At 40.2% G+C, this 23,905-nt stretch overlaps 4 protein-coding genes across 7 annotated transcripts; 1 reads left to right on the top strand and 3 right to left on the bottom strand.

Moving 5' to 3' along the window:
* Nucleotides 1–273: 273 nt before the first annotated feature.
* dcaf13 (ddb1 and cul4 associated factor 13) lies at nucleotides 274–3,911 on the bottom strand. Its single transcript, XM_010796448.1, has 8 exons — nucleotides 3,694–3,911; nucleotides 2,968–3,167; nucleotides 2,764–2,871; nucleotides 2,568–2,657; nucleotides 1,469–1,624; nucleotides 946–1,023; nucleotides 765–847; nucleotides 274–480 (listed from the first exon to the last, which is right to left on the bottom strand). Exons 1-8 carry the CDS (start codon nucleotides 3,761–3,763, stop codon nucleotides 306–308), a joined length of 960 nt encoding a protein of 319 aa, XP_010794750.1. The 5' UTR covers nucleotides 3,764–3,911; the 3' UTR covers nucleotides 274–305.
* Nucleotides 3,912–4,221: 310 nt separating this feature from the next.
* Nucleotides 4,222–9,709, top strand: slc25a32b (solute carrier family 25 member 32b). Of its 2 annotated transcripts, XR_800723.1 has the most exons (8): nucleotides 4,222–4,674; nucleotides 5,581–5,731; nucleotides 5,830–5,915; nucleotides 7,430–7,584; nucleotides 7,986–8,099; nucleotides 8,281–8,426; nucleotides 8,557–8,772; nucleotides 9,623–9,709. XR_800723.1 is itself a non-coding variant. In XM_010796449.1 (7 exons), the coding sequence occupies exons 1-7, from the start codon at nucleotides 4,473–4,475 to the stop codon at nucleotides 8,678–8,680; spliced, it is 978 nt and encodes a 325-aa protein (XP_010794751.1). In that variant the 5' UTR covers nucleotides 4,224–4,472; the 3' UTR covers nucleotides 8,681–9,227. The 2 variants fall into 2 exon arrangements, 1 of the variants encoding a protein (XP_010794751.1); XM_010796449.1 differs by lacking the exon at nucleotides 9,623–9,709 and having other exon boundaries at nucleotides 4,224–4,674; nucleotides 8,557–9,227.
* Nucleotides 9,270–16,276, bottom strand: LOC104967063 (collagen triple helix repeat-containing protein 1). 3 transcript variants are annotated; one of them, XM_010796450.1, is made up of 5 exons: nucleotides 16,133–16,276; nucleotides 15,083–15,160; nucleotides 13,270–13,488; nucleotides 12,933–13,149; nucleotides 9,270–9,753 (listed from the first exon to the last, which is right to left on the bottom strand). In XM_010796450.1, exons 1-5 carry the CDS (start codon nucleotides 16,244–16,246, stop codon nucleotides 9,611–9,613), a joined length of 771 nt encoding a protein of 256 aa, XP_010794752.1. In that variant the 5' UTR covers nucleotides 16,247–16,276; the 3' UTR covers nucleotides 9,270–9,610. The 3 variants fall into 3 exon arrangements, with proteins under 3 accessions (XP_010794752.1, XP_010794753.1, XP_010794754.1); XM_010796451.1 differs by lacking the exon at nucleotides 15,083–15,160 and having other exon boundaries at nucleotides 16,133–16,272; XM_010796452.1 differs by lacking the exon at nucleotides 15,083–15,160 and having other exon boundaries at nucleotides 16,175–16,272.
* A 555-nt stretch (nucleotides 16,277–16,831) lies between these two features.
* On the bottom strand, nucleotides 16,832–23,304 carry LOC104967065 (frizzled-6; the record flags this gene model as incomplete). Its single annotated transcript, XM_010796453.1, has 6 exons — nucleotides 16,832–18,353; nucleotides 19,111–19,536; nucleotides 19,626–19,774; nucleotides 21,622–22,041; nucleotides 22,430–23,009; nucleotides 23,099–23,304. Coding segments are annotated over 6 exons (1,941 nt in total), but the record flags the coding sequence as incomplete, so codon positions are not given.
* Nucleotides 23,305–23,905: the final 601 nt, after the last annotated feature.

Raw genomic sequence — 23,905 nt, 5'->3', positions numbered from 1 at the left:
GGTGATCTGTTTGGTATTTTGAGCAAAACACTTCATAGACTATGTTTTTTTTATATATTTTCATATATCTGAGACCTATGCTATTGCCTAAAAATGGAATGATAGGTGACCTTTAAATATAGGTTAAAATAACTAAACCTAAACAAAACTGCTGGTATCATCACCTGTATTGAAAGAAAATACTTATACTATTAAGTATATACTATTGTACAGAAATAGTATTTGATTATGGACAAGTTATATATGCTCTGAAAACATTTATTGCAATGACAATTCAAGTGTATGTTTTTAACTGGTGTTTAGGGTCACACTAACCTACTGTGGCCTCCGTCCTTAGGGAAGATGCGGATGGTTTTGTCAAAACTCGCAGATACAAACTCCTTCCCAGTTGGGGAATAGTCCAGATCCAGCACTGCAGAGACATGATCCATGTGCACAGTGATCGGCTTGTCCAGGTGCCTCATGTCGTATGTGTAGAGGCTGAAGAGACAAAGAAACTGAATTACACCTCTAAAGCAAATTGAGTTGAGGTGGAAAGCAAGTCGGTAAAATAATAAGTCGACCATGTATTAGTTAGCTGGCTCAACTGTTTTGAAAGTCTATCAATAGTGCAGAGCTGGACTTTACATGTGTTAGGTACATGTGGAATTCTTCCTGTTTGAGGATAAATTACTGAGCTTGTAAACAGGAAAGCTCATTAAGTGGCAACACAAATACAATAGATATGTGGATCCTTTTCACTGTAACAATTATCCTCCACTCACTTGTAGTCCTCATTTGAACATGTGAAGTAATAGGCTTCCATAGGGTTCCAGCATACTGTGTTGCTCCTCATTGTCATAATAACCTTTTTTTAAAGAAAACACAAAGATACAAACATTATACAATGAATATATAGTGAATAAATCAGAAATAGAAATGCAGCAACTAAATGGCAAGCCTTACCTTTTTAAGAGGTGCTGGTTCTCTCATGTCATACAGCACTATACTTCTGTCAGAGGCACAACTAGCAAGAAGTTCAGTCTGTGGAAAGACATTAAGATATTGTTTACTTCAATGGCTTCAGTATTCATTGACGAGATGGGGTTATGAAACAGGTATAAACACTCAGTTATACTTGTTTTGAGTTCTATACTCTACAGATAATCAGATGTAATAAGTCATATGGATGTAAAATTAGTGAAATATGGGTTTAGTTGGTGTCATTCGAGTGTAAAAGTGTAATATTGGTGTATTTAGGGTGTCATAATGGTCTAACATGGTTGAAACACAGGTGCAATAAAAATATAAAATGTATATATAACAGGCAATATATTTCGGGAAAATAGGGTCATAGTTTTACAAATATCATGAAATTGTATTATTTTAGCCTAGATATATTAGATAATAGCAATGTGCCTCCCCATTTAAGGGTTAAAGATTTCAGCAGGTGGTCTTCACTGAGTGGGGTGGATGCATGGTGCCTCACCTCCACAGGGTTGAAGCGCACGGCGCTGAAGCTGTCCACGCCCCAGGTGAAGGATCGGATCGGGCTGCTCCTCTGCTCGTCCCACACGTCTACCTGCTGGCCGCATGTTGCAAACACACCCTCTTTCCTGTGATGGTCCAGTCCTGTGAAGACTGTCTGTAAAAGGGAAAACAAATCCTCTTTGATTAATGTGATATTCACAACCTCTCACTCGTGGATAGAAGTCAGCCGAATCAAGGTGATTTTATTTGTTTGTATTCTAGCGATAAAGAGTAACTCAAATCAGACAGCCTTCTGCAAGTGAAAGTTAAAAACAAGGAAATGATCTTGATTAAATAAACACAATTTAGAAAATTATATATTTAAACTAATAACTGAAATTGATATATTTGATGAAATAATAATAATAATAATAATATTGGGAGGGATGAAACCCTCGTTAATGGTCACACATGCAGAGCACACAGCACACAGTGATATTTGTTCTCTGCTTTTAACCCATCCTAGCACCAGGAGTCTAGTGCTAGGAGCAGTGGGCAGCTATTGCACAGCGCCCGGGGAGCAATAGGAGTGAGGGGGGAAGGGGGTTGTCTGGTGCCTTGCTCAAGGGCACGACGGCAGGGCAGGAGGTGAACTCCACACTCAATTTTTAAGTCTGGTCGGGGACTTGAACCGGCGACCCTACGGCTCACAGTCCAATCCCCTACTGACTGAGCCACTGCCGGACCTTGTTAAAGTAAAGCATCTATGTATCCACTATAGCATGGGTTCCCAACCTTTTTTCACAAGAGCTCCCCCCCCCGCCAAATGACTCCTGTTGGAAGGCCCCCAGGTTGGGAACCACTGCACTAGAAGGCCTGATTTCACTTCACAGTATACTTACAGTAAGGACAATCTTTGAATTCGAAATGTATTTTATTTCTTCAATTTTCAGAATGGATATGCACATGTGTGGCCACATAGGTGGAGGTGAGTTTATGTATGCAAGTGTTTAAATTCTAGATAGATCCTTCCCTTTTAGTGTATTGTTGTCCATTAACATTGTGTAACCACAGCTGTCTTTGATGATAACACTACTGTAAATGCCTGCTGATCTCACCTTGCCCAGAATAGTGTTGAGCGGCTCCTCTTCCTCTCCGTAAGCTGGTGCCTCTATTTTCCATTGCTTGATTGTTTTGTCGTCACCAACCTGTTAGAGTCACCATGCCCAGGTATAAAAAAAGAAGCTGTATTAGAGGTAAGCTGACAAAACACTCATAATTCTGAAAAACTATTTCTAGAAGGGCTGCAGTTACCGTAAAGAAAGACGTTCCACAATGGCGTACGACCATTCCACGGACAAAACCTTCATGTGCTTGCAGAGTGCGGACGCATTCACGTTTGGTGAGATTCCACACTTTCACCTATGAATCATATCCAAATACATTTACAGAATTGTGTGTGCAATTTCACAGTTCCAAACAAAAGGCTCAACAAATGGCACTTTTTCAGATAGTTACCTCTCCATCACAGGAGCCAGATAAAAGGGTGGAGAGGTTGGTGGTGTGCTTGGCCAAGCAGTTCACCCCATCTCTGTGTCCATCCAGAGAGGCCAGGAAGGGCTTGGCAAACACTCTCTCAAGCTTGGTGGCATTCAGGGCCCGGGTGTACTCTCTGCTCACCTCAAACGGATGGAGGGATGGGTCATAGTTTCTTGGAACTAACAGAGAGAAGAGAATCATTAATGAATTGGAAGGACAATTAACTTGCATATAGGACGATGCTGTGTTATGAATATGCAGATAATTCTATGTTAAGTATAGGTTCAGGGATAAACTCAGTTGAATGCACAAGTTTGATTCATTGGAATACATTTAATTGTCACCAGTTAGTTGCAATTCATGGACATGCCATTTGCTTTTGTTTTATAGGTTTAAAAACTAAACCTGCAAATATGATATACATCTACTTTCAATGTAATTTTAGTGACTTTAAATGGATACTAATGTTGTAGCTGACATTAAACACTAAGCAGATGTTTGAAATTCATCATATTTGCTGTTTTTGGTTTTATCGTAGCTTAAAACACGAAATGTTGTCCCTCCAGATATATTTACGTTAAAAGTATTTATTTTTATCACAATATCCTAATTTGCAAAATTCAGTAACAACATGAATGTTTTCTGGCTAGCATTACTACTAGCATACTGCGTTTAGCCTATCCAAGTTTAACGTTTATCGCTTACCACGCTGGATATCTAGTTTTGTCTCGCGGACATAATCATCCGGGTTCCTTGAGAGGAGTTTAACTTTCATTCTGTAGACGACTGAAAATGGACACACTCTTAAAAAAGGCCGTTGTGTTTAGGTTAAAAAAGAACAATATTAGCAACTACTGGCCATGTGTTGAAGTCGAGGAGGAAATTCATTTGGCCGTGTTGCATTGTGGGATGTCCGGTCCTCCTGGCTGCGTGGGCTGCGTCACTGACAACTTTAAAGAAACGGCAGTCAAGTTGCAAAAGTTAGCAGAGAAAGATCGACAATAAAACGATGACATCTTCAAACAAGTAGTTACATGTTCTGCTTTGTGACAAGGCACTGGAGGGTAGCGTTAATTCAAATATATGTTGATAAGCCGTTTTTAATAAAGAAGTGTAATGAGAGAATAGGGCCAAGATAATGACTTGGATTGATGTTGTTCGTCTAAACTGGTTTTATTTTGAAGTTTATGACCGGAAACACTGTTCTTAATTTGCTTCTACTTGATACTAGTAGCAAGGTCGAGTAGTAGCACTGCTGTGCTGCTCCTTGACCTGTAATGCGTTACCTCAGCCATGGAGTATCACCACATGTTTAAAACGTGGTTCCGTTGCTAAAATGCAATTAAAATGAGGGCGTGTCAAGTAGTTAGTACAGTGTGTAGGGTAGCTGTGTCAATGAGGTTTATTCTAAGTGTTTGCTAACAGACTTTAGCATTACCATACTGACTGATTCGCTAGCTGACAGGAGTTAATTACCAGTTACCATGAGTTCCGCTCCAAATCACGGTACCGTGAACGTCACGGAGACAGAGTCCAGCAAGCCCGTGTCTGCTGTTTCTTTAGCCGGACATGTCAAGCAGGTCTTGGGCCATGTGAAGATAGAAAACCTGGTCGCAGGACTCAGTGGAGGTGTGGTGTCAACAATGGTGCTTCACCCTCTGGACCTGGTCAAAATCAGGTTTGCAGGTAGGCTACTGTAATACATTGTACTTTATCGATACGTGATTGACAATTGTCCATAGTAATAATGTCATTAAAGTCATCTGCATTTATCCACTTTCATGCCATTTGGAAATCTGACATCTTAAAATAGATTTCACCATGGTACCATGCTGCTATGGGCAGTGGTGGAAGGATATTTTACTTAAATTAGGTGTAGTACAAATCTGCCATTCGAAACGTAACTTAAGTAAAAGTACAAAAGTATTCCCATCAAAATATACTTACAGTTCCATAACTTAAAGTACTCATTATGCAACTTACAAATTATTTATCTAATATATCATATTCCAATAGACTCCCCAGATGTGCACTATTTTAACTATTTTATCTGTTTTATTGTGTTGCGCTGTTGGAGGAACGTGACCTAAGATTTTCATTGATATTCTACACTGTAGCTATGTAGAAATTAGGGCGGAAAGCCTTGAATTGAATCTTGAATCTTGAAATGCAGAATGTTCATTTTTGGAATAGTATATATTTTATCACTGGATTATAATTAGTGATGTTTTAATTTTGCTGGTGGTAAGGGTGGAGATACATTACTTTTTATACCGCCAGGTATCTTAATCCATAATAATGTGTCATATTTCAGTCGTCGATAAAAAAAATTGTATTATTAATATGAACCTGCAAAGTAAATGGTAACGTACAAGTACAATATTTGCTTCCAACTTGTAGTAGAGTTATCAAGTAGCTTAACATGGAAATGTTCGAGTAAAGTAAAAGTAGTATTTGAATGAATTCACCTTGTTTCTTTTTTTCACCACTGGCTATGGGTTACCTTATTTCATTTTATAAATTATTTTGGTCTTATGTTGAATTCAGATCTGTTTTTTTTTTACAAAGGTCTTTTTTGTCCTTTCAATGTAGTGAGTGATGGCTTGGATTTGAGACCTAAGTACAGTGGCATAATGCACTGTATGAAGAGTGTGTGGCAGCAGGAGGGACTACGAGGACTCTACCAAGGAGTGACACCCAATATTTGGGGTGCTGGAGCATCTTGGGGTCTCTACTTCTTTTTGTAAGGAAGCCATAAACCTGTTGTATCATGATAATTGTTTAGATTTGTTTTTTAATGATCTGTAACCATCATATTTCCCATGTTGATCTCCCTCACAGCTACAATGCAATCAAAGGGTACACGAAGGAGGGCCGTCAAACGGAGCTGACTGCAACAGAACACCTGGTGTCTGCTGCCGAAGCAGGTTAGTTCTGCATGGATCTGAACACTGCTGCCATGCTAACACACCCACATTATCAGAACATAGTCAACAACAACAGCCAGATCATACTGCTCCTAACTGGCCTCAGCTGACAGGAGGCAGAGTTCACAGCCCCTTCTGTTCACTTTAGGGTCACATGGGTCAGCTTCCTGCTGGACATGGGGAGTCAGGGGCTGGAAATGAAGCTGCTCCAAAATAATTAGAGAGAATTAAGGGAAGCCAATGTTAAAATAGATCCTGTAATTCACAATAAAAAACATCCTCGAAATAATGCCTTGATATCTCAAAGTAATGACCTAGTACATTAAAATAATGCCAGAGTATTTTTTAAATAATGACTTCATAATTAAAAATAATGTATCGCAATAATGTAAAAAGTATCACAACATGATGATAATTTTTCTCAAAAGTATGACTTAGTTTCTCAACAATAAATCATTTCTCAGGCAATCCGTAGTCACATCTGACTTGATTCCATTTGGCATTCAAATTATGCAAATGTGGAATTTAGGGTTGTAATGGGAGTCAGACAGCTTATTAGGACCATTATATTAAAAAGGGGTGAGTAAAAAACATAATATTCTCTTAGATTTGATTCACTAATTTATAATAAAAAAACATGAAAAAGATGATTGTTGTTTTTTTGTCTAGAAAACCCCTTTGCTTAAATTCCAAGGGTTAACCTCATCACACCACACATGCTGCTGCTTGCAGTGTCTTATGCCTGTAGTAAATTACCTAACCAAATTATTCTTAGTAATCAGATTTATCAGGGACATCTGTGTGATTTGCGCCCAGAATCACGATAATAATAATATGTCTTTAAAGAGACATTGCCCTGAATTGGGCCTAGACAAGAGAAAAAAAAAAATCAATTTGCAGATTTATGACTTTGTATATCAACAAATAATCAATTTGTTTTCCCCTAAATAGACCAACTTAAACTGAGAATATTCAGAACTTTTTTCCAAAATGAACAACTCTAATCACGCAAATTCTAAATGAATGTAAACTATAACTTGACCGATTGGGGAAGGCATACAATTATGAGTTGGTAATAAATAGTTTTTACCTACAATTGCACTACTATTGCATCATAGCAAATAGCACTATACCAGCCTGTACTTCTTTAGGCAAATTGTATTCCTGACGTCTTTGTATGAATGTTTTGCCACATGGAACCACAACTGAACATATCATTTACCATCCCGTGGTCTGCCAACTTCAGTCACTGCAGTCTGTTAAACTGTTTTGTCTGGCCACCACCAGCACATCACAATCAATCTTACTTCACTAAGTGTCTCTTCTCTTTCTGAGGGAGAACCACTTCATCCTGTCTTAAGTTGCAGAAATATACAGAGAGAGGGAAAAAAGCACTGTTTGACAGAGCTGGCCGTGTGTGAGAACAATATTCCTAAACACTGAAGGTACTTCAGAGTCTCTCTTTTTTTTTTTTTTATGTCAGCCTCATTCTAACATTGCCTTTTTTCACCTAGGCATCATAACCCTCACCATAACCAACCCGATCTGGGTGACCAAGACCCGGCTGGTGCTGCAGTACAACGCTGACCCCAGCAGTAAACAGTACAAGGGGATGGTAGATGCTCTGATCAAGATCTACCGCTATGAGGGAGTGGCAGGACTCTACAAGGTAATACATCACCATATATTTTCACTTTAATGTAATACAGCAATATATGCAATGATTATGTTAAGCTGTTTTATAGAGGACTAATCAGGTTAAACTACCACACTACTTCAGCAAAAATTGACCTTTATCCTACAAGGCTGTAAATCCTTTTTATGTGAATTCATTAATCCCCACTAGAGGGCATCGACAACCTGTATTAACTGTAGTGGAGAACTTACAGGCCATGAATAATGGAAATAACAGCCTGACATAAATACGCTTTATGTGAATCAGCCTGGCTGGGTAATTGCAATGATATTGGTCTGTATAGATCTGATCAAATGTAATTTAATTAAGCAGGTAGGTTGTTGTACAATGTAGTGTAATGTAAGACTGACTTTCAGAGCATTTATTTGTCAAAGGGTTATGTTCCTGGTCTGTTCGGAACATCTCACGGAGCGCTGCAGTTCATGGCCTACGAAGAGCTGAAGAGAGACTACAACAAATACAGGAAAGCGCCTTCAGATGCGAAGCTGGTGAGTCATTAACCACACGAGCCACAAGCGGTCTGGAAACATGCTCAGTGTTTGATAATAGTCATAAAGCTTTACAGTTTAATAGGACTGAGCCCACAGTGGATAACTAGCAGTTAAAGAAGTGAATCATCATTTTTCCCACCCTTGCTCTGCTCACTCCTCCCTCCTTCTGTTTAAACAGAGCGCATGGGAGTACATCACAATGGCAGCTTTATCCAAAATATTTGCTGTGGCCACAACATACCCGTATCAGGTGGTGCGAGCCCGCCTGCAAGACCAGCACAACACATACAATGGAGTTATTGATGTCGTCAGACGGACATGGAGGTATGAGACCCATCCACTCACATAGAGGATAAACATGCAATCCTATCCTCGGTTTCTAAATGTGGCTGCAGTGGTGAACTGTCCCTTTAAGTGATGTCCAATTTGAGTCATGTTTTCCATTTCTCTGCAGGAACGAAGGCGCCATCGGTTTCTACAAAGGCATCATCCCCAACGTGATCCGTGTCACTCCTGCCTGCTGCATCACCTTTGTGGTTTACGAGAATGTTTCTCGCTACCTTCTGGGAAAAAGCTAATAAGGCTCACAATCATGGCATGGACAGCTTTAAAGACTCACACTGACTTTGGTGCCATTCATAAAAACAGAGAGGAACAAATACGTCTGAAGGTGATCTCACTGAATATGAAAATATTGTTTAACGGATTCAACATTGGATTATCAGATGCATGACAAGCTTTCACTTCTGGGCAAATGAAGTAAGGATTTTTTTACGAGAAGAGTTTGATAAATATTTCAACATGGTTATGTTTACATTTGGCAGAAGGAAAGGATGACATGTAAACAAGCTGATGTGAAGTCTTCTCAGTGTTCCAGTTGCATGTGTGTGTAATATTAGTTATGTTGCTTTTAAATTATATATTTTTGTTCACACAGCAGCAGATCATTTTTGTTCCAAAAACACCAATTCAATCATCCCATAATTCATTTGTTTTCTGGCAAAACATTGTAACTGCATTTCTTTCTAACATTTTACTATAACATCAAGAATGCTTTATCTGCATTGTCATGTATATGAATACAGTATATATAGTAATTTCTTACTATATTGAATAAAAGCAGAGAATTCATAGTTCCTAGACTTGAAAAGAAGTCAAAAAGTTGTGTTTAATTCTTTAAAAAAGATCACTTTATTAACATGAATATAAACATGTCACATAAGTACATAGTTTAAATATTGTCAATGACCGTTGAACGCTTAACAACAGCACCCATAAGCTGAAAAGCTACAGTACAAAGTTTATTTCTGGTAGACAGAATGACACAGTATTCGTTTTTATGGGCCTGTCATCTAGTATGGTATTTTAAGAAAATAAAAAAAAACATTCAAGTTACCATCATTGATGCTGTGGCGCCTCAGCAAACCATACCTGATAGTTTTGGAGGGCCAGATAACATACTGTCACAGTACCAGGACTGGTGCCTCCCTTACATGTAACTTTTTCATTTATTTGGGCAGCTCCTCAATGATAACCCTGGATACTGAATTCCACCCTGTAGACGCGTCACCTCTGGGATAGTCGTCGCAGGTCCCCACCCACACGGCCACATCCACCAGCCCTCCTTTGACACCCTCGCACAACCCTTCAACTGGAGGGGGGAAAAGAAGGCAGTTAAAATTAATTTCAGGGAACACCCAAACTGTCTCCAGAGATGGGACTTGTTAATTGTTTGGTTTCCTGACATGGTGGTGAACTTTTCAAATTGGAGTGTAACTTTATTTTAAAGATTGGTGACCAGGCTTTACAACTGCAGTTAAATAACCACTTGAAGGAATATCTTGGCATTTTGTGGGTTTAGATTTCTTGCTGTCTTGCCTAGATTTTGATTGGATAATTAATACCACTCTCATATCTGTTGAGCTACAAACAGCAGCCTGTTAGCTTAGCATAAGGACATAGGGAACACCTAGCTCAGTCTTTCTGAAAGTAACAGAAATGAATTAAATAAGTACTTTTTTTATAAAAGGGATAGCTCTGCATTTTGTGGCTTATTTGCTCTCTTGCCTAGATTTAGATTGGATAATTATTACCACTCTCATATATGTTGAGTTAGAAACAGTAGCCTGTCAGCTTAGGACACAGATTGGTTAGGGAACAGCTCTCTCCGAAGGCAACACAAATGATTAAAATAAGTATTTTTTATAAAAGTGATGGCATTTGTGGGTTTGCTGTATTGCCTAGGTTTGAAGTAGATAATTAATACCACTCTCATAACACTGTATGTTGAGCCAGAGACAGCAGTCTGTTAGTTTAGCATAAAGACTGGAAATAGGGAGCACCTAGCTTAGCACTGTATGAAGGCAACATAAATTAATAAAATACGTATTTCTTATGAAAGGGATAGCTCTGCATGTTGTTGCTTTTGCTTATTTGCTGTCTTCCTAGATTTAGATTAGATAATTTGATACCACTCTCAGTCTCATATCTGTTGATCTACATACAGCAGCCCATTAGCTTAGCACAGAGACTGGATAGGGAACAGCTAGTTTAGCTCTGTCCAAAGGGAACAAAAATAAATGAAATAAGTATTTTTATAGAAGGGAAAGCTTGGCATTTTTTAGGTTTTTCTTTTTTGCTCTCTTGCCCAGATTTAAATTAAAAAGATTGATATCGCTCTCACATCTGTTGAGCTACAGACAGCGGCCTGTTAGATTAGGACATAGACCGGATAGGGAACAGCTAGTTTATCTTTGTCCAAAAGCAACAAATAAGTATTTTTTAATAAAAGGGGGGAATACCAAAACCTTGGACCAGTTACTCCCTGATGGCAACCTGCTTCTGGCCTATGTTCCCAGGGTCCCACGTTTTTTTAATAAAACTAACATTGTGGGAGAATGGCTATCCTCGCAGTTCAATTGCAAACGAGTAAAAAAGAGAAGGACTTTGTAATTATAGTTGTAACATTAAAAATAACTTTTAGCCACTGTTGAGATATTGTTTAAAGTCAAGAAAATTATCTTTCCCACAAATTTGAACTTTGAACTTCAGCCAAACCTATAAATATATAGGGTGGGTGTTTTATGTGGACCAAGTAAAACATACAATAAACATGTCACCTAGAGAAAAAACCTTGCTGAGAACATAGGATCTTTGTAAGGTGTTTATAATTAGTTATGTGAAGTGGATATGGAGCAGGGGAATATGGGACCCTGGCAGTTTAGAATCCTGGGAACATAATATGCTTTCTATACAATGTTTTTGGGAAAGATTCAAATAATATTTACTTTGTGAGCTTTGTGCTGTAAGGCAAGGCAAGGCAAGTTTATTTATGTGGCACTTTTCAACACAAGGCAATTCAAAGTGCTTTACAAAAAATGAAAGACATTAATTAAGAAAATGGCATTTAAAATCAGTCATTAAAAAGAAAAGCTAATAAAAGAAACATTAAAAGAAAAAAGAAATGGATAAAAGTTACAGTGCAGTCTAAGATATGAATAGTTCAATTAAAAGCAGCGACAAAAAGAAAAGTCTTCAGCCTGGATTTAAAAGTAGTAAGAGTTGCAGCGGACCTGCAGGTTTCTGGGAGTTTGTTCCAGATATTTGGAGCATAATAACTGAACGCTGCTTTACCATGTTTAGTTCTGACTCGAGGGACAGAAAGCTGACCAGTCCCTGAAGACCTGAGAGATCTGGATGGTTCATAATTTAGCAGGAGGTCAGAAATGCATTTTGTGCTTTATAAACAGCAGCAGTATTTTTTAAATATATTCTTTGACACACAGGAAGCCAGTGTAAAGACTTCAGAACAGGAGTGATATGATCCACTTTCTTAGTGTTAGTGAGGACTCGAGCGGCGTTCTGAATCAGCTGCAGCTTTCTAATAGATGTTTTAGTGAGACCTGTGAAGACACCATTGCAGTAGTCAAGTCTACTGAAGATAAAAGCATGTAGACGTTAAAGAGAAGAGGCCCCAAGATGGAGCTTTGAGGTACCCCACATGTCATATTTGTCAACTCAGATGTGTATTTACCTATAGAAACAAAGTTGTTTCTGTCCTTTAAGTAGGATTCAAACCAATTTAGAACTGTTTCCGAAAGTCCCACTGTTTCCGAAAGTCCCACCTAGTTTTCCAGTCGGTCTAGTAATATGTTGTGGTCAACAGTATCAAACGCAGCACTGAGATCTAATAATACTAACACTGAAGTTCTGCCACTGTCTTTGTTTAAGTGGATGTCATTGAAGACCTTTACAAGAGCAGTCTCAGTGCTGTGGTTTGGACGAAAGCCTGACTAGAACACATCGAAACAGTTATTTAAATGCAAGAAGTTACTCAACTGTTGAAAAACAACTTTTTCAATGATTTTACCTAGAAATGGGAGGTTTGATATGGGCCTGTAATTGTTCATTACTGAAGCATCTAGATTATTCTTTTTTAAGAGTGGTTTAATGACTGCAGTTTTCAGGGCCTTTGGAAAAATACCTGAGTGAAGAGACTTGTTTACTATATGAAGTAGATTTGAGGCCATGCAAGGAAAAACATCTTTGAAAAATCCTGTTGGAATAATATCAAGGCAGCAGGAGGAGGATTTCAGAAGTTAAAGACACTTTACCTTTGAACAGAGCCAGGCTAGCCGATTCCTTAGCCTTATGCTATGCTAAACTAAGCTAACCTGATGCTGTCTCTAGTTTAAGCTCATCTAAAAAACATCTAACTCTCTAAATTCCCAAAGTGTTGAACTATTTTCAACTAAAATATTTTATAGCACTGTTAAAAATATGTTTGGTTTAGGTTTATTTCACAACAAAGTCCATGACTTTAAGCCGTACCTGAGGATGTTCTGTGGATGTTGATGGTTGAGTTGAGCTCAGGACTTCCTTGGTCTAAGTAGATGATGGACTCTATGGGCAAGGGTCCTGCGCACTCTGCTCCATTGAAGGTGAAGTACCACCTCTGGCAGCATGCATTCTTACACTTGAGTCTGAGGGAACCGCTGAAGAGGACTCTGAGGGCGCTGTCTGTACGCAGCTTGGTGAACGTACAGTCCTGCAACAAAGCAGAGGGACATCTTGGTAGTTCTCAAATATTTCTATGGATTTGTAAAACGTCTGACTTGGAACACCATTTTCCGCAGAAACAAGTCATTCAAGGTTTTGTAATACTTACAGCTACTTTACCCAGGTCAATCCCATAATTGAGAGAATTCCAGGCACACTGCTTGTAGTTGGGCCTCCAGGGCTCTTCAAAGATCTCGTTGATGCACTCGCCTTTCTCGCCTTTCGGCCCGTCGCGACCTGGAATACCCGGCGTTCCCGGGATGCCGTTGGCACCAGGGTTACCCTCTCTGCCAGAGGTGCCTGCTGGACCCTGCATGCAACTGCCAAACTGGGAAAACAGGGAAAGAGGAAGTCATGGTAACATTGGACAATGAAAAGAAGTCATGGAACAACATCAGTCTGCTGTTTCCAACTTCCTGTTTTAGATTTTCATTCTTCTCCCTGGGGGATGTTTCCCAGTTTAGGGCTGCATGCACCGTAGACACCTCAATGCTGCCATTCATCCAACCATCACACACAAGGAGCCAGATTACACCTCATATAAACAAATACACTGCCATAGGGCTGAAGTAAGTGTAAAACAGATGTGATCCATACCAAGCCAAAGCAATAGAACCAGCCGTCATGAGGCCGTGAAGCAAGCGCATGACAGAGTAACTTTGTTAATGTGGAACCAATGGCTTGCTGACAGGCTAAATTAGAAGGTGTTTGGCCACACATCTATCGGCGTGATTCATTGTCCAGCTGAATCTCCTACTATGTTTAAACAGATGCTGCATCTTACTCAAGCTGACTCAGAAAACACTGAGACGGGAGAGCTTGCCAAAACTGCCCTGCCATATACAGAGATAGACACAATGAAGATCCAAATAGCTTTGCTTAAAAAGTTCCTCAAAGGGACATTTCGACCAACAGATTACAGTGTGGTCAGCTCTTTTTTAGTCTGAGTTAGGTTTTTAATTAGGGTTATGTGATATGTAAGAGTAATTTACTCATTAATTCAGGGCAGACATGAACTGAAACTTGGAAGTGCATCCTTGCCATCAAGCAAACGCTGATGCCAAAAGGATTTGGGTCTGGGCTTTTGTTGGGTCAATCCTGCCCTTTAGCTCGGCATACAGCTGCGGACCAGTTATGGCGGCACATGGCCAAATGGCATTAAGGCAAAAAACCAAGCCAAGAGAGGGAAACAAAGAGCTTTTACTCAAGTTTCAACATCTTGTCTCGACTTTTGTCTCTGGGGAGAAGGAGAAAAATGTATTTCACATTATGGGAATCTGGAAAATACCTGAATATAGACAGAATTACAATATTCTAGTCAGCTGTGGTGAAAACAGATGGTTGGGAGTCTGTCTTAGCCATTCGGTGGCTGAGCTGGAGCAACCGGGAGATGTGAGGTCTGACATCATCTTTACGGGAAACTGGGACGTCTGAGATGAAACCATATGCTGCAATAGACCAGGAATTTGTCCTGAAGGAAACTGGACAGAACTTCTAAGCACCTAATAGATTGCAAAATGTGGAAATACGGAGTCTGCTTGGCTGATATTCAGCAAGGAAACGTCTCAGAGCTTTATTAAGGGTTAGGTTTTGGACAAGTTTCAAAGCAGACTAATGAATGGAACCTCTGTCCACTTAGCTACAGGTGAGTTAAATATTAGCTTCCAGTCTGCTGTTTCTAGTATAGTGCTGCCTGCCTGCATGAATTACACTCCAGCTCTACTTCATATTAGTAGCACAGTTCATTACTGTAAGAGAAGCATAAAGGCTGCATTTGCTGCTGAGTGCTGAGGAATCAGTAGTAAATCGTGCATTAGTCAACACTGAAGCTGGAGCGTGCACAGCGGGAATAAAATGCCCAGCTTTGAGACTTTTAGTTTTGCAGGATCTCACAAGGTTGCAAAATAGGATTTTATGATTACCATTTTGTTCAAATTAGCAGATCTTTCTTCTCCAGAGTGTCTAGTGCAGTTGGGCTTTTCTGCATCATTTTCAGCGCACTAGATACAAATGGTAACATAAGATGCTATTCATAATATCCTTTTCACTCATGGAATATAACTTTGGAAGGTAATAACGAGCAACTCCTTGAACTCTGTGGTGCTCAAAGTGCAGACTTCTAGGAGTCCCTTAAGGGGCGGTCACAGTCAGACTCCAAGCAAAAATAAACACCAGTTCCACTTTCATTTGACTCCAAGAGATTGGAGAGAGAAATGTGTGTCCACTTTGTTTCTTCACTCTCCACCTACAGCATGGAGGGTTATGCAATTCTAGGACAAAGACAGTCTATGATTGGGGTTGGTGTGAATTGAAATGAAATAGTTTTTCTGCCAATTTTTTCAGATAAACCCTAATCCGCCCTAAAATGAGTCAAATCCCCCCCCCAATACCAAACCATATTGCATTGTTTAAACGTATGAGACAGCAGAGATAACATAGAGAGACAAACAGTATGAGCCAGACCCCAACTTCCTGTTAGGGGGGTTTCCTGTCCACTAGTCTGCTGGAGAGCAGCCAGATCTGGAATAATAGAGATCCAGTTGACCACACAAAAAATATATAAAATAGGATTTATCCTCTGCTGCTGGAACCAGGTAGTTTTGGAAACCGTGTTGCCAAAGTGATAACTACCCTAATTGTACTGAAAGCTTGAATCCGTTTACTAAGTTTTTTATTTAATTTTTGGAAAAGACTTCTGACAAAGTAACGAAAGGGTAATCCCAGGATGAGTTGGAACTTCACATGCAAAGTGCTCTATGAATGTTAATAGAGATGCATAAAAAAAAGTGCTAGATGACAATAAAGCCAGTCAAGTGCACTCATTACAATTTCAAAAGAGCACATTTAATGGGTTTTCCGTTATGTGAAAGCACAACATTTATCTAAAACGCACACAAATCCTGGATTGGAACATATCTACTTTTGGTAATGATTTTAACAGCTACACTATAATTGTAGCTAATCTCTCTTACCTTGTCAGCATCAGGATCCTTTCGGTATCCTCTATTTCTCACCTTTTCCACGCCATAGAGAGGTAAAGCCAAGCAGACAAGCAGCAGCAGGCGGGCAATGAGAGGAGACATCATACAAGGGGAGGCAGTGTGTGCTCTGAGAGACTGCAGGATACTCTCAACAGTTCACTCCTACTGACTCACACTGAGAGTTACAGAGGAGGGCAGGACGAGCAGCAGCCAGTCACCTCACAGAAACCTCCTCTGAGGGAAAAAGTATCAGAACATCCCTGTGATACTGCTATGTATGGAAGAGTATTAGTGCCAGGGAAAAAAGAGTGTGATTTGTATTCCCTTTCAGTAGACTATCACTGTCAAGACAATCATATTGAAGAAGAAAAAGAGAGTCGATGTCAAGAATAAAGCCAAATATTGAGAATTACATTGAAATAATTTAGAGAATTAAGGCAAAATGTTGAGCAAGACATAAGAAACAATAAATAAGAGGTGAAAAAAGTTTTTTTGCGTGTTCTGAGTAATCTGGAAACATTTGAATGACTAGAATAAAGTCAAAATGTTGAGTATTAGGCCAAAATGCCTCGAGTGTGTAAATAAAAGTAAATTTGATAATTGTATCTTTTTTTACTAGATTTGAGGAGATAACATTGGTGGTAAGGAAAAATCATAAAAAGAAAAAACATTGACGCAAACACATTTTTGTTCAATTATTTTTTATTAAAATTAAATTGGATTGATACAAAATTCTGCTGACCAGATAGGCTACATAAAAAAGTAAAAACAGCTCACAACAGTCGTAAAGAGCATTTTGTAGACTACAGTAAGACCTCATTCACATGCCAGAATAAGAATACACAGGTACAAAAGAAAGGGACTGACAAAGATTCCCTTTTATATTGCTGCTTTTGGAACAGTTGGCTCCCATACATACAAGGTATAGAACCTCAATGGAAGAAAAGATCCCAGCAAAATACACAGGATTTTTTTTTTTACATAAAACACAGAGGTTGGTCTGGAAGTACTTAAAGGAGAAGGATATGGTCTGTGGCCATATGTTATAAATAACACCAGAACAACGCCCCATTTTGTTTACGATTTCCATACCTAATTAATAGTGGTTTGTGCTTCCATTGACAAATAGTGCAAAGTCTGTTTGATTACTCTTCTACAACTGATACTAAATCATATGAATTTACACCCAGACCAGGAACATAGACAGACATCACACATGCAAAACATCTGTAGGTTCTTTGAAGTTTTTTAAAAAAGTCACACATTCTTGTAGAAAACTATAAAGCTATACTTTATCCAAACTTACAGGACACTTCTTTGAAGATGCAATAAGAGTTTGTACAACAGAAATAAGCATCAAGTGTACAGTCTTTGATAGAGAACATAACATTTCAACATTGTCTAAAAATCAACTATACCAAGTATAAGAGTCTGCCTTTTATCAAAAGAATAATAATGTAAATTACAAGATGAGGTTTCAAGACAAACCGACTAGTAAGACATTCAATAAAACAGTTTACCACAGGAAGTCCTTAAGTTGAATGTTTGGCAATTCCATGACCTTTCTTAAAATAGCTCAGTGTAACGACTAGTCCAGTGAGGGACTCCATTTCTAAAAAATAGAATATTTACATAAATATTGCATTTGTTTTCAAAAATGCATTCTATGACAATGAGGTACAAATCTACAAAACAGTAGTCCTAATGTTTTTTATGCATGCTATCAAATAAAAAGACCATTGGTGGTGTATAAGTAGATCATAGCTTTGCTGCTGCAACATTCAGGTGAAAGGCCAAAAGCTCAGTAAAGCTGAAATACAGTAATCTAACGCCTTTAAACTCACTGCTAAAACTCTGGTCCAAACATACCACATATACTCAAGGTACGTTACATTTAGCTGGATATGAACATTTAATCACTAAAATAGAACCAATACAATCATTATTTGATATATATGACACAAAAATGGTTTGAAACGGATACATGAAACGGCATCAATGTGACTGGATTTGTGGATGGATGCATGGATGAATTTGGGGGGGTCAAATGTCTCAGCAGGTGCTGTCCTTTGTGTCCTTGCTCGCCTCAGGCACCTGGTTTGCCAGCTGGGGGGTGGAGAGCTTGATGCTGCTGTGTGATTGGTTTAGAGCCGTACGCTGCGGTCCACTGGTGACGTGCCTGACCTCTGACATCTCGCTCCTAGGAGTCATCCTGAAGCAGACAGGACACATCAGGATATCTGTGCTTATTTATTGTACACATATAGTTCTGTATAGCAAGGCAAACCGAATAATGGTGCATTTTCACTGTATGGCACAGCACAGCTATACTTTTACTTGTTACATGGAAGAAGTAACTTTGGGAACTTTGGGATTTTACCTTGCAAGACAATTTACATGTAGAAAAAAAGCACAATAGGGCATCTTTAATATACAATATCATTGGCCTGCAATTCAGATGTGAGTTTAATCTTCAAAGGGATTTTCATGATCCTACAGAATTATTGATAATGTCCAGAGCCCAGTCTGCTCTGATTGGTTAGCTGGCTGGCTCTGTTGTGATTGGTCAACCGCTTAGTGATGTCCCACCCCTTAACCCATCACGTACAATGTGTTGGAGCGGTAGCCAAAAGATGCGCAAATGTTACATAGTGATGTCACTATGTTACAGAAGTAAACAAAGGAGTCCAATGGAGGCGTTTCAGGCAGGGGGGGAGTGGGGGAGAGAAACTCCTTCTGCAGGGAGCTTTGGGATGTTAGCCTTTGCAGACCATTTACATGCACAAACACCTTTATAACACACTACAGGAAAGGCAAAACTATACAACTACAGACCTGGTGCCAAGAGTGAGTTGAGTCGGACCAAAACCATGCAGTGGAAATGAGGCATAATTACGTGTGAAACACTGAACAGCTGAAAAGAGAGAACATTTGATAACTTTGAGTGATTACAGATTTGTCTCACTCACCTCCCATCTGGGACTCTGTGCATGCTCTCTGAGCGGCTGCTCATCTTAGAGGAGCCCCCCCCTTTGCTACGTCTCTCTCCGCCTTCCCTCTCCCGATCTCTCTCCCTCTCCCCCCTCCTGGAGCTCCGGCTCGAGGTGCCCCTGTCCAGGTGCTCCCTGGCTGAGGCCTCGGACAGAGAACCATGTAACCGGGGATGGTGATTTCCCAGCGCAGAGGGTCCTTGATGGGTTGTCGTGGCAGCGTTGGATGCAGCGTTGGATGCAGCGTTGGATGCAGCACCGGTGCTCGTGCCCATGGACTTGGAGATGACCTTAAGCTTGTGTGAGTTCGGGTTGTGGTGCTTCTTCTTGTGCTGCACGCGGCTGTTGTGCTTGAGGAAGAACTCACAGGACTCCTGCAGCACCCGGCGGCTCTCAGTGATGGGACTGTCGGAGGAGGACATGAGAGTTTAGTGAAACTATGTATTTATCACTCATGGAAACTGAATTTTGAATAATACCAGGACACATCTTACTCTCTCTTGCGGGTCCTGTTGAAGAAGTAGGCCCACTCAGAGCAGGTTTTCTTACTGCTCACCCAGAACACTGCAGATATTCCAACCACCAGAGTCATTAAGTATTTGACCAGAAACAGGGAGAGGTCTGGGCGTTCGTGCTCGGTTGTCTGGAGCAGGGAGACATAAAGAAACCATGAAAGGACCCTTGTGGTAAAACCAATGTTTGACTCAAGACAAAATCCAGATTTTGAATTTATAAGCTCATTAACTGATATTTAATATATTTAAAAGGGGGCAGAACTAGTTTGCTTTTTTCTTCAACATTTTTTAAGGGTAATCTTCTACTCTCCTCTGATCATTGTCACGCTGTATGGCAGCACACAATAGCTTCTGTATAACACATTACATTTTTGAGGTAAAAGTATTTTTATTTTAAATTAGCTATTTAAAAATGACCACATAAATATGTTGTATTTGGGCCGTTTTTTCTTGATTCTGAATGCTATGTATTTGGTGTTTCTTTAGGAATGGATTTTTTGGCAAACATCTTTCTGGCTCAGAAGGCAGCTCACAAAAATCTTTGAATTGATGTATCCATTATTATATAACTGCAATACAGTCCTCTCAATGTAACCTCAGTTTAGCCCTGAGCCTGTTTTTCACGTCTCAGGCTCGAAAATGACATTCCCAGAACAAATGACTATATCTTCCCTTCTAAAAAGGGGTAAATTAATCATCTTTTTTCTCAAAGCAATGATAAACCTGTGAGTTGGATGTAGAAAAGTCAGAATCAATATAGATCTTTTTTATTTTAAAGTAAATTCAGATTGAACATAGTAAATAGTAAACAATTGTAAATTATTGTGTCCGTCCAAAATAAAACATTACTTATAGTGAAAACCACCCTTGAATGATGGGATCGCCCTCAATTTTGATGATTGACACCTCTTTGAACCGTAAGAGCCAATAGAATCGAGGGGAAGTTCCTAAAATCCATCTAAACATTACCCATTGGTGAATGAGTAACCAGAATGCCCAATACCGGAAGCTGTCATACACTCTCGTAGCAGCTAATATGAAATCTCCGTTATTGACATAAAAATTGAATGATGGATTATCAGTAAACATTTCAAAGTGACACAGAGACATTGGATTAACCTTCAGCAGCGTTTTTATCGTTTTAATGCCATTGAACACAACTTTTGATAAGAAAACAACAAAGGTAAGATGTTTTTAGCCGTTTTGGCTCCGTAAAGCTAACTTTGTTGTTGTTTCGCCGCGAGTTCTGATCGCTCAGTGATGATACTTATATGTCTGGAATCTGTGGAATCTCAGCTTGCTAATCGATATCTTGTTTGGGCAGATCCGATAAGTAATAAGGGTATTTTACCATGAGTTCTGTGCTAAGTGCGTTAGCATTTTGTCGCTCAGGGCTAATTCAGAGCCTTTGTTATTACCCTTGTGTTTTGTTTAGCTAAAAATTGTTAATATTGTCTGAAAGCTGAGTTTCTTCCCGTTAAGTGAGTATGACACATTCATAGTTTATTAAATGTTAAGAAGCCCTCAGATGCTGTTTCTTGCAAGATAATGGGGCTTAACTGGTTAATACCTTCTACAAGAGCCCATTTTCATCTAAAAGACAAATAACATTTTTTGTTAAATGATGCGATCAGACAAACTTCGAGCTTCTTTGATCAACTCAGATGTTCGATTATCGAAAATAAAAGGTTTTCCAAACGCTGACTGCAGTTACTTTTTTTGTTATCTGAACCACATTTTTTAAGCTTATACTAAAACTATTTTATGCGTTTTAGTCATTTGCAAGTTTAGAACGTGCAAGTACTTTGCAAATTAAAACAAAATATATTTGGGTTTGGTGACTGACAATTTTGAGAAAAGGAAATTCTTCATCACCATCTGCAGACCAAACGATTAATTGATTAATCTAGAAATAATCACCAGATAAATTGTTCAGAACTAAAACACTTTCTTCACATGACTGAGCCACAGCTACCTTGTAGGAGCAGGGGATGCTGTACTCCTGGCAGCGGTCGTTGATCCAGGTGTTCTCCCAGGTGCTGCGGTGGCTCTGCTCGTAGGTGTAGCAGGCCAACAGGGTGACCAGGGGCACCAGGTAGAGGCAGCTGAACACGCCGATGCGGATCATGAACTTCTTCAGCTTCTCCTGGTTGCGCTCGTCGTGCTGGATGACCTGCCGGACGTGGTTGAGAGAAACGATGCCCGCCAGGATGAAGCAGAGGCCGATGACGACGCCCACGCACAGAGGAGCCAGCACGAAGAAGCGCAGGGCGTCCAGGTCGTACAGCCCCACGAAGCACACCCCGCTTATGTTGTCCCCTTCGACCTTGTTCAGAGCGAGCAGCATCACGGTCAGGGCCCCGGGGATCCCCCAGGCAGCAGAGTGGAACCACACCTAAAGACAGAGGACACAAGGTCAATATTTGAAAGAAAAACAGGGGTTCAATTGGGTCAGCAATGTCTACGAACCACCAGACACATTTACATAAAAGCTAGAGAGCTCATTTTGAGGTTGATAATTGTATTTTGTGGCTCTACTGTGAGATGCTTTAAAGTTTTAAAAAGGTCTATTTTTCTCATACTGCCCGTGCTGCAGCACCTCTTTTTTTTAAACTACCCTCCACCACCTGTCAACACAAAGCCTCCCACCTAACAAATCCCAATTCAATCCATCACACAAGCACCCTTTTCCTGTGTTTTTATAGCTTGCAAATGTTATGTTTACATTCTTCTTTTCTTTGCTGCTGCTACTCGAGATGAGACGTCATTCTTTAAAACCTCACCGCTTTCTTATCTATGGCCTCACAGCTCCACTTGGGTCCGGCTGCCAGGAACCAGGTGATGGTGAGTATGACCCACCAGACGTTCCCGGCGATGGAGAAGAAGTAGAGCAGCATGAAGATCAGAGTGCAGCCTTTACTCTGAGAGCCCAGCACCACAGTCTCCACGCCGGCAGGATGTGAGGCTTTGGTGCAGGCGGCATGGTTCCCCAGCAGGAAGCCGATGAAGTAAATAAGCGACACAAAGCTGTAGCACACGGCGTAGAAGATGATGGGCCGCTCCGGGTAGCGGAAACGCTTCACATCGATGAGGAAAGTTAGGAAGGTGAAGAGCGTGGCGCCCAAGCAGACGATGGAGCAAACGCCGATGAAGTTCTTGGCAAATTCGATGTCATGAGGTTTGAAGTACATGTTGGAGCAAGGCGGTGCACAGTCCTCTGCGCCCAGGAACGATGATGAAAGGCCCGGTTTGGTCTTCAGCTGCAGCGGGCACCAGAAGCCCAGGTCCCTCTTAGCTGAGGAGGCGGTTATTGGGGTTGTTGCAGGAAGTTCTGGATCACCAGGAGAGCTACATGGGTCGAGTCTAGTTGAAAAAGCAAAGAAACACATCTTTCAAAGGATTGATAATTAACTATCTCTAGTGTGGATTTCATATAAATGTATTTTTTGTACTTGTCACATTGTAGCTCAGGAGGCCAGGTGATGCCAAAGATTCGGATATTCTCCTCGCAGTCGGAGAGAACCGTCTCGCACTGCTCTCTGCACGGACGGATCACCTTGTTATCCTCAGTGCATGCTGGGATAAAGGCTTGGCACAGGAAGTGGTGGACGTCTGGAGAGCAGCGCAGGGTTGCCAGAGGCATAAATGGCTGGAGAGAGAGAGAGGGACAAGTTACATGTTATTGAAGAAAAGAGGTTGTGATCTATGTGTTTTATAAATAGTTACTTCTATGTAACACTCGTGCTTCTATTGGCAAGCGCTACAACACATTGTTCGTGATAGGCTAAGGGGCAGGACATCTCCAAACTGTTGACCATCACAACAGAGCCAGCCAGCTAACCAATCAGAGCAGACTGGGCTCTGGTGTCAGACAGAGGGTGAAAAGAGGTGCTGCAACACAGGCAGTATGAGAAAAATAAATAGCTTTTAGAACATTAAAGCATGGAGACATGTCACAGTAGAGACACAAAAGACAAATATGAAACTGAAAAGGAGCATAATAGGGTCCCAAAAAGCATAATATATTAAATAATATTGTTTTGTTTTTTTCTTGTGATGCTTACATCTCAAGTTGTGATGATGTCGTCAGTTACTTCCAGTTAGTTTGAAAACCCCTGCCCTGAAAAGAAGTATTAACTCTTATTTGTTGATCTGCAGTGATCCATAGCGCTTGGCTTCATAAAGGGGTCCATTCACTGGCTGGGAACCATTTTCTTCCATTTCAACACGCTGGTCAGAAGATTACGGACTGAGATGGG

Source organism: Notothenia coriiceps, unplaced genomic scaffold (assembly GCF_000735185.1).
Source record: "Notothenia coriiceps isolate Sejong01 unplaced genomic scaffold, NC01 NC01_scaffold00037250, whole genome shotgun sequence".
In the NCBI taxonomy this organism is placed as follows: Eukaryota; Metazoa; Chordata; class Actinopteri; order Perciformes; family Nototheniidae; genus Notothenia; species Notothenia coriiceps.
This window is presented reverse-complemented; position numbering and strand designations above follow the sequence as displayed.